General features: G+C 45.6%; 1 protein-coding gene across 1 annotated transcript; it reads left to right on the top strand.

The window, feature by feature from the left end:
• The first annotated feature begins 7,824 nt into the window (after positions 1–7,824).
• On the top strand, positions 7,825–9,679 carry LOC103696470 (WRKY transcription factor 22-like). Its single transcript, XM_008778118.3, has 3 exons — positions 7,825–8,461; positions 8,564–8,677; positions 8,759–9,679. Exons 1-3 carry the CDS (start codon positions 8,067–8,069, stop codon positions 9,282–9,284), a joined length of 1,035 nt encoding a protein of 344 aa, XP_008776340.2. The 5' UTR covers positions 7,825–8,066; the 3' UTR covers positions 9,285–9,679.
• Positions 9,680–9,901: the final 222 nt, after the last annotated feature.

Raw genomic sequence — 9,901 nt, 5'->3', positions numbered from 1 at the left:
CGGCTGTATAAAATTTTTCTTGACGTTGTTTGGAGTCGACTCGGCACTTTTACGGGGACGACTCTGAAGAAGAACGACTTGAATGCTTGTCTTCTGTTTTTCTGAGAGAGTCGGCTCGGCACTTTACGGGGACGTCTCGGGATGTTTGCGCTTTTTGCATGGGGACGACTCCGCGACGTCGGGGACGACTCCGTAGTTGTATCACCGAAAAACACGTCCTCTGGAATCCCCTGAGAGAGTCGACTCCGCGCTCTCTGGGGACGTCTCGGGAAGTCCGCTTTTTACTCGTGGGGACGACTCCGCATCCTTCGGAGACGACTCGCGCGCATCCCTTGAAATCGGCCTTTCTGCCGCCTCTGAGAGAGTCGACTCCGCAGAGTCAGGAGTCGACTCCGACCCTGCGAGACGCCTCGCCAGGTGCCGGGGACGTCTCCAGACGTGCCAATTCTTCCTGTTCGTGCCAGAGACGTCTCTGGGACAACCCGGAGATGTCTCGACTGTCCCTGATCTGTTTTCTTCAACTCAAAAATTCTTCAATAAATCCTTGAAAAATATGAGAACTTGCCTAGACATTTCTTAACAATATTCTTAATTAAACACCTGAAATTCTCAAATAAATTGTTAAGATAAAGAAAATTATACTCTAGTGTTTTGTATTCATCAAAATCCATCAGGGGGTCAACATTAGATTAATAATTCATTAGGACTTAAGAAATCCTAATCCAATTAGGACTTGTTTAATTCTAGTCCTAATCCAATTAGGACTCTAATTTGAATTCGAAGTCCTAATCCGATTAGGACTCTAGGAATCCTACTCCAAGTAGGAATCCAAATTTAATTCAAAACTTCTAATCTAATTAGGATTATAGAAATCCTACTCCAAGTAGGAATCCTAGTCCTACTCCAAATAGGATTCCTAGTCCAAGTAGGAATCCTAGTCCTAATCCAATTAGGACTCTAGGAATCCTACTCCAAGTAGGATTCTTGTTTTAAGTCCAATTAATTAATTTCCTTTGTTCCTTCTTCAACTTATTATCAATCGAATTGATTACTTGTGATTCTTAATCACGATTCAACCATCGGATCGGTCAATACCTCTAGTGTGTGACCCCATAGGTTCTACTCTGACTGGTAGTGAGATATATTGTGATCTCTATCACAATATCATTGAAAACTCCTTTCAATGGATTGGAACGATTCCAACTCTACTCATTAGGATTTATCGATCATCGAGATAATCCCTGTGAGTCCCACCATCCACCAGTGACACCTAGCAGCATGTAGTGGCTACCCAGTAGAATAGAATGATGAACCTCTAGGTGCAGTTATCATGTGATACAGTCCTTCTATCATGGATCCCTACAAGACGGAGGTCATGAATAACTCGTCAAACCCCTTCGTCTGTCATATGTCAAGATTTATTCGACTTAAATTCGAAAGCGGAGAACTCCACTGTGCAATCTGCCCCGGCCGAGGTCTTACGAACTCAGTCTTATAAATCACATAGAATCTCTCCTTATCTATCAAGGTCAATAGATTCCTTATAGGTGCATACCCTACTCCTACAGTGAACCTACTGCAGCCAATCTACACTGCATGGACCCATATGACTAGAGACCATGTATATGTGCAGTCAAACTACAATAACCTCACTGTGAGTAGCCGAAGCATCGCAGGTCAAAGGACCAGTCACACTACTGCAACATCAAGCAAGTCACTGATGAGTGGATAGACATCCAAGTGACTTCTTGTCTTGGTCACGCTCAGTACTCTTGTTCTTAACAAGCACCTGCACTATTATTTCAGTGTCGCCACACTGTGGACTCGAGTCTCGTCCATCCATAAGGAAAGCAATGTGTGCACTGATCGGATCGATCACCGTCCTTGTGATGATCCATTGATCAGGAGCATTCAGAAATTAATCACCAATGATGCATGGCTCAAATTCTTAACTCTTAAGAATGCGCATCATCATCTTATTAATTCTTGGATGATTCATAGACACATAAACAATATGAATAAAAAGATGCCTTTTATTTATTCAATAATGAATAGTCAAGTATAAAATTATGTTCCTAGAATTAACAATGTGTCAGCCAGATTGGCTTCTAGGGCATACATCTAACATAAACTTGATGCTCGTGCGACTAAATATGTGTTTTTTGGATACTCTTCCACCCAAAAAGGATACAAATGTTTATCCAAAAAACCACAAACTTGTTGTATCCCGTGATGTGCACTTTGTTGAGACCGAGTCATTCTTTCCTACATCAGATGATGACTCTAGGATTCAGTCACATGGGGAGTTTCTACCTGACATGGTCCCCCTTCCCACTATCAGCTCAATGTCTCCTCCACCAGTCCCTTTGGAAAATTCCTCATCTAATGTAGGAGAAAATGATGCCCTATATGAAGAAAATGTTTCACTTGAAGGTCCCGTTGCGGCTCAACCCGAAGTTCGTCGCTCAACTAGGCCGACTCATCCCCCTGCTAAGATGCAAGATTTTTATACCTACCATTCAACTTCCTTTCCCATACAAAGTCTCCTAACCTATGACAATGTCTCTCCATCCTACTTTGCCTTTCTAAGTTCCATATCAGATGAACCCAAAAACTTTCAAGAAGCCAATGCTCAACCAAATTGGAAAAAAGCCATGCAAGAAGAGCTTGAGGCTCTTGATAAAAATCATACTTGGGAAATTGTGACACTACCTGAAGGTAAAGAGAAAGTAGGATGCCGTTGGGTGTATAAAAGAAAGTACAACAGTGATGGAATCGTTAACAGAGATAAAGCCTGATTAGTTGCTAAGGGGTTTACACAAACTTATGGAGTTGACTACAAGGAAACATTTGCTCCTATTGCCAAGATGAATACTGTTCGAGTTTTATTGTCTGTTGCAGTTAATCCTGATTGGCCATTGTTCCAAATGGATGTTAAAAATGCTTTTTTACATGGTGATCTGGAAGAAGAGGTTTACATGAGTCTTCCACCAGGACATCCTCAGGAATCTCAGCAACAGTTAGCATGCAAGTTAAAGAAAGCGTTGTACGGTCTCAAACAATCACCTAGAGCCTAGGATGCAAAACTAAGTACTGCTCTTATGAGTAATGGGTTTAAGCGAAGTTCAGCTGATTCCTCCTTGTTCGTCAAAAGGGATGGTTTGCACACTACAGTTGTTTTGGTTTATGTTGACGATATTATTGTTACAGGGGATGACAGTGAAGAAATCACCAAGCTGAAATCGTACCTTCACTCAAAATTCGACATTAAAGATTTAGGTTTCTTGAAGTACTTCTTGGGGATAGAGATTGCTCACTCAAAAAAAGGATTATTTCTTAGCCAAAGAAAGTATGTTTTAGACCTTCTAAAGGAAATGGGAAAATTGGGTGTGAAACCTACCTCAACTCCTATTGAAAGTAGCAAAACTACATCAGATGGTAAACCCTTGGAGAATATTGGTCAATTTCAAAGGTTGGTTGGAAAGTTGACTTACCTAACCATTACTCGTCCAGACATTGCTTATGCAGTTAGTTTGGTTAGTCAATTCATGCATGACCCAAAGGACATTCATATGAATATTGTTAATAGGATCCTTCAGTACTTGAAGTCATCTCCTGGGAGAGGAATTTGGATGCAGAAGAATGGTCATACAAGAATCACAGGGTATATAGATGCTGATTGGGCTGGAAGTCTGACCGACAGGCGCTCTAGTACTGGATATTGTACATTTGTTGGTGGAAATTTAGTTACTTGGAAAAGTAAAAAACAAAATATTGTTGCTAGGTCGAGTGTAGAGGCGGAATACAGAGCAATGGCATCCACTATGAGTGAGTTAATCTGGTTTCATGCTCTTTTATGTGATTTGGGATTTAAGACTTTACTACCAATGGATTTATTCTGTGACAATCAATCTGCAATTCACATTGCTTCCAATCCTGTGTTTCATGAGAGAACAAAACACATCGAAGTGGACTGCCATTTTGTTCGGGAAAAGGTTGAAGCCAATATCATTCAAACTCCTTATCTTCATAGTCAGAATCAACTTGCAGACATTTTTACCAAAGATCTTCCCCCAGCTAAGTTTCATGAAATTTTGTCCAAGTTGGGCTCAATTGATATCTACACACCAACTTGAGGGACAGTATTGTTAAGAAGGCAAGAAGATATATTTTTATTTATGTAGAATTGATTGGGGAGCTAATTGGGGCTTAATTGTGGGTAATATTCTTGGCCAGTAAGACAGAGCTAATTAGGGCTTAATTAATTGTGGGTGTTATTCTGGGCTAGCAAGATTATTGTATTCTATATATTGCTATGCTCTTTTCTTGAGCAAATCATGAATGAGAATGTCCTTCTATGCCTGTGGTTTTTCTTCCTCCGAGGTTTTTCCACGTAAAACATGGTCTTATTTCATACTTTATTATTTCTTTCTTCACGAACAAAGAAAACAAAAGGTAAACCATTGGTAGGGCTGTCAACGAGCCGAGCCGAGCCCGAGCCACAGCAGGCTCGGCTCGGCTCGTTCCAACAAAATCTAGGCTCGGGCTCGGGCTCGGGCTCGGTACCGAGCCCTGTACTGGGCTCGGGCTCGGGCTCGCCTAGCACAGCCCCGGCTCGGGCTCGAGCTCGTGAGGCTCGTTTGCCCGAGCCCGAGCCTGCCCCGGCGGCCGGCGCCCCATCTCCGTCGCCTGTCGGAGAGAAGAACCCAGAAGCCTCAAGCCAGCCATCCCCATCCCCATCCCCATCCCTGCCCCCATCTCCGTCGCCCGTCGGAGAGAACAACGAGCAGCCGAGCTCGGTTCCGAGTCCCGACGGTTCGTCGTCGGAGAGAAGAACGAAGGAGAGAGAAAAGAAGAAGAAGAAGAGAAGAAAGAAGGAAAGAAAGAAAAAAAGAAAAAAAAAAGAGAGAAGAATAGACTCACCTCATCGCGTGCGGCGGCCGCCGGCTTCGGCCGCGAGCACCTGCACCGCCGGCACGGGCGTCGGCCGCAGGCACGGCCGAGGAAGCCGCGGGCTCGGCCGCGGGCGCCGCCGGCCGTGGCCCGACCCTCCCGTGCGAGGGACTCCTCGGCTCCTTCCCTGATTCGCCGGTGGAGGAGGGCTTCTCATCCCCTCCTCGGCTCCTTCCCTGATTCGCCCGACGCCGGTGGAGGAGGGCTTCTCCTTCCCTGATTCGGCAAAGAGAGGAAAAGGGAGGGGGAGAAACGGAGAACGGGAGAAGAAAGAGGGGGAGGCGCCTCGCGTGCTTCTTTCCCAGGCGGCGGAAGGAGGCAGCGAGGCATCGGCGGCAGTCGGCGGAGGAGGAAGGCGAGAGGGGACTCAGGGGAGGGACACCGCCACACTGACACGGGTGCGAGACAGTGGGAGCCGGGAAGTTTCTGGAAAAACCCAGAAGGAAGAAGAAGAAAAAAAATAAAAAGAGAGAGGAGGTGGTCGGTGGAGAGAGGAAATGGGTTATTGGTTGGGCTCGTTTGGGCTCGTGAGCTGCTCGGGCTCGAGCTCGGGCTCAGGCTCGGATTTAAACGGGCCTTATTTTGAGCTCGGGCTCGGGCTCGTTTGACTAACGAGCCGAGCCCGAGCCGGGCTTTTACCGAGCCGGGCCCGAGCCGAGCCCGAGCAGCTCGGCCCGTTGATAGCCCTAACCATTGGCTGCAATCTGATGTTGGATGCCATTTAAGAACCAACTGTTTGATGCTCTTAAGAAGTTGTACTCGTCGGCTCCCATGTTTTAAATGCAGTTCCTTTCGTTACTAAAAAAAAAATACAGTTCCTTAATTAAATCCATCTTGTCTTCGCATTGTACTAGGGTGTTTCGTAGCCGCTCACCAATTTTGCCTTTGATTTCCATTTAGAATAACATAGATAGAAAAAAAGCAGCTGACCCGGGTAATCATCCTCTCGAGTTTGGACCTATTTAAAGAACCAAGGCCTCTCTGTAACAGCTACAATGGAATAGCTCGTATGGAAGAATGCCAGTTCCAATAAACACTAACACCGTCATCAAATAGTGATACTGACGTTACAAAATATATATATATATATATATATATATATATATATATATATATATATATATATATATATATATATATATATATATATATATATTTGCTGAAAATGAAAGTTTCATACAAAACGTGTACGAATACAATCAAGAGAATAAAAGACCAGTACATCACAGAGAGTTGTAAGCAATTCCGTCTCACCCTCCTATAAGTGGTCTAACGAATGGTTAGCAACAAAAAAAACTACCCAATCAGCCGTCCCATTGACCTCTCTAAACACATACTTTGCTTGAAACACCAGCCTGTCGGAAACCATGGCTCGGATGTCTCTCACCCGCGGATGGTAGTCACTGAACCCTCGAGAAGTCTGCCAAATTCATCCAATAGTCATCGTAGAGTCACCGTCTAGAAGAACATTTTTCCTCCGCAAAGCACGCCAAACACAGTATAAGTCTGACCAAACCGCTCTCAACTATGCTGTTGGCACTAACGTATCAAATAAGTGGCAACTCCGGTGGCAGTCATCGGACAGTCCTCTCTAAAATAATACGTAAGCAAGAGGACGTAAGCTCCTGATCTTTTCCGGGGCCACCTCGTGACGTGCACACGCCCGAGGTGCCGCTGCTGGTCGCATCAGTTCTCGTGCTGGCTCTCGCCGTCACCCTCGCGGCAGGCTTCGTCTTTGGTCCTACTCATTACCCGTGATAGCAGCGTCAGCAGACTCGGGCGAGATTGGAGAAGAGCCGTCTACGCTTTTGGCTAACGAATACGTTGAGGCAAATCCACTTTAATTAGGTTGCGATTTGGTGCGATATTAGGACTAATATTTGATCCTATCCAGTATCCAATTTATATATCCTTCCGCGCCTGACAGACCTTGACTTGGGAGTTTACTTGAGCTTTGCACGATTTTTGGACACCCAATCGGGATCCGCGTCCCCACCACCTCCTCCCCCGCCCGAGTCTTCTCTCCCCCTGCGGACGCATCGGCGGATGAAGTCGCGCTGCCCGGCTTCCACGTCTCATGTTTTGTCTGGAATTAGATATTGGCTTATTTACATTTCCATCCATGTATTTCTCCAAAATTGCAGATTAGTCCTCTATTTTTTTTAAAAAAAATATCCGCGTTAATCGTTGGATTAAACTCTGTTACAATGTAAATTGAATATTCGGTTAGATTTAGTTGAAATATCTAAAATTGGCCTTGGTTGTCTAAGTTGTATCCCTGTTGCCCACATGCAGACGACTATAATTAAGGATTAGATTGGTTCACTAAGATGAAACCTAATCTAATGGCAGTCAAACCAAGGAAATGAAACTAACCCGGCTAGAGACTGAAGAGGGGTGGGTGACGGTTGTTGGGACAGAACTACGAGCTGCCTGGAAGGACATCCGGTATGCGAGATGTATATTGGAGGTCGACAAATTGTGCATTGAGGGAGACTCCGCCACGGTGATTAACTAGGTACGGAAAGTGGATAGATATGGTGACGATCACCCTTTGATTCGGGATACTCGCAAACTAGTTCAGAAAATATTAGCTGTCCAGATTGGTCATGTGTATCGCGAGGTGAACAGAGCTACATACTTGATCGCCTCATATGTAGCTCGTCATTTTGAAGACGTCATTTGGACTAGTCTACCACGCGTTCCTATTTATTGCATTACTTACTTTCTCTTAATTTGGCTTATTTTATTGGAAATGAAATGCCGTTTTGAAAAAAAAAAAAAATCTCACTTCTTTGACCTTTACGCAAGTCAAGTTGCACCGAACGACGCGGTGTACCAAAAAAGCGGTTTGGGGATTTTGGAGATCTATCACCACTCACATCTTGGAAAACCGGAAGCAGCACTGAACCCATTTGGATAAATTCCCACGCCTCGCTCTTTTTCTTTATATCTAAAAATCTTGCCCACCTCACGGCCTTGCAGAAATTTGAGCGCCCCAACCTCTTGTCTCCTCTCCCTCTTCGTTCCAGGCCTTATGTCCTAAACCTCTCCTTCTAATGCCTGAATAAAGCTCCATTGAAGTCCTAAGAAGTCATCAGCAACCCAAATTCATGGACGTCGACAACTGGGATCTGGAGGCAGTCGTGAGGGGCTGCCGCTTCAAAAGACCATCAACGACGACCCCATCGACGGCGGCCATGACAGGTCCCTTCTCTTCCTTCCCTCCTCTGGTCCTAAAGGAGGAGCAAGTAGACGGAGAAAAAGACCTCCTTTTCGGCTTGCCTGACATCACGGACACGGAAACAGCTCTCCGTGGGCTGGAAGATCTGTGCAAGCCCTTCTTCCACAAACCCCATCAGCAGCCCTTGCAGCAGCAATCCCTGCTCTTCCCACAGCAGAGTAGACCATCCTCCTCCCCTGACGTGGCCGATCCTTATCAAACCCAACAACAACAGCCAAGTCCGCGTCAACGGCCATTAGCTAACACCCCTCGTTCCAAAAGAAGGTAGATCTTTAATTTAGTTCTCAACACTCAATCTTCCCTTTAAGCAAACGGAAAAGGAGCAACATCCGTCTATATTTAACGTGTTTGAGGGATAAAAAACAGGAAGGACCAGCAAAAAAGGGTGGTCTGCCATGTCCCCGCCGACGGCCTCTCTTCCGACATGTGGGCTTGGCGCAAATACGGCCAGAAACCCATCAAAGGCTCCCCATATCCACGGTATGGACTATAAAAACTCTCCTCCTTCTCTTCAAACTCTGTCTCGTTATGCTTAAGCATTCTAACTTGGAGGGAAAACAGGGGATATTACAGGTGCAGCAGCTCAAGAGGGTGCTTGGCGAGGAAGCAGGTGGAAAGGAGCCAGATCGACCCAGCGATGCTCGTCGTCACCTACACCGCCGAGCACAACCACCCCCTTCCCACCCACCGCAACTCCCTCGCCGGAAGCACCCGCCAGAAGCTCCCCCCTCCCCCAGCGCCCGCCACCACCCTCCCCTCCACCTCAGTCGGCGGTCTAAACGGCGATCGGATGCCGCCCTCCAGCCCACCGTCATCGTACGTGGAGGAAGAGCACCTCCGGCAGCGGAAGGGCGAGGAGGAGGAAGACGAGGAGGAAGATGAGGTGTTGACCGTGGCAGACATACAGATGGTGGGGGAGGAGGACGTTGTCTTCTTGGAGTTTGAACAGGGTGGTGGGAGGAGGGGCGCCGCCAAGTTGCCGGCCATCTCGGGCTTCTACGCTGACGAAGGTGGCTTCGCGGAGCATTTCTTTGCTTCCACTTGGATGGCAAACGGCGACGCAGCGGCGGCAGCTTGGGGGAGTTAGACATGCTAAGAGAGAGGCTTGGAAGCATCATAAGTTTGCCAGAATTACAGCGTCATCACCGTTAAGATATTTTTGATCTTTTGCTGTTTAGAGGGAAAGAGACAAAAATATCTAACGCGGGGGCGGCGGCCAATATATCGTGATGCTCTCTTTTTATTTAATATCTAAAAAGTCTAGCTATAGCAAAACTGGTATGAATCAAAACATGATGATGACCTGCCAAATAATCTTTACCTCCAGATCCCAATTTTATTCCTTGTAGTATTTGTCCTTTTTTTATTAAAAGATAAGTTTTATATATTAGTGATTGTGGTGATGAGTGTTTGATATTGATAAATTCGTGCTTCTTCAAGTGGTCATACAATTTGCTAAACAATCCAAGATTCCGAGTTCAATCTTGAATGAAGTGTTTCCAATATTGTAGTTTAAGCAATCATAGTGCATGCATATCTCTCTCTTTTTTTTTTATTCAAAAAAGTGGAGCATCGTTTGGTACTTGGTAGAGTTATTTTATTCTACCGAACTATAGATTGAATGGGACTTCATAGCAGTGATTGGACAGCAAGTGGATATATTACGATCGTAGCAAATTATGAAAGATTACCAGCTGAGCTTGG

Source organism: Phoenix dactylifera, unplaced genomic scaffold, assembly GCF_009389715.1.
Source record: "Phoenix dactylifera cultivar Barhee BC4 unplaced genomic scaffold, palm_55x_up_171113_PBpolish2nd_filt_p 000257F, whole genome shotgun sequence".
Classification (NCBI taxonomy): domain Eukaryota; kingdom Viridiplantae; phylum Streptophyta; class Magnoliopsida; order Arecales; family Arecaceae; genus Phoenix; species Phoenix dactylifera.
Note: the sequence above shows the minus strand (reverse complement) of the source record. Positions and strands in the feature narration are given on the sequence as shown.

Coding starts and splice junctions, on each gene's coding strand:
- LOC103696470 (XM_008778118.3), top strand. CDS start 8,067: ATGGACGTCGACAACTGGGATCTGGAGGCAGTCGTGAGGGGCTGCCGC. Junction 8,462..8,563: donor ACCCCTCGTTCCAAAAGAAG/GTAGATCTTTAA, acceptor GATAAAAAACAG/GAAGGACCAGCAAAAAAGGG. Junction 8,678..8,758: donor AAAGGCTCCCCATATCCACG/GTATGGACTATA, acceptor GAGGGAAAACAG/GGGATATTACAGGTGCAGCA.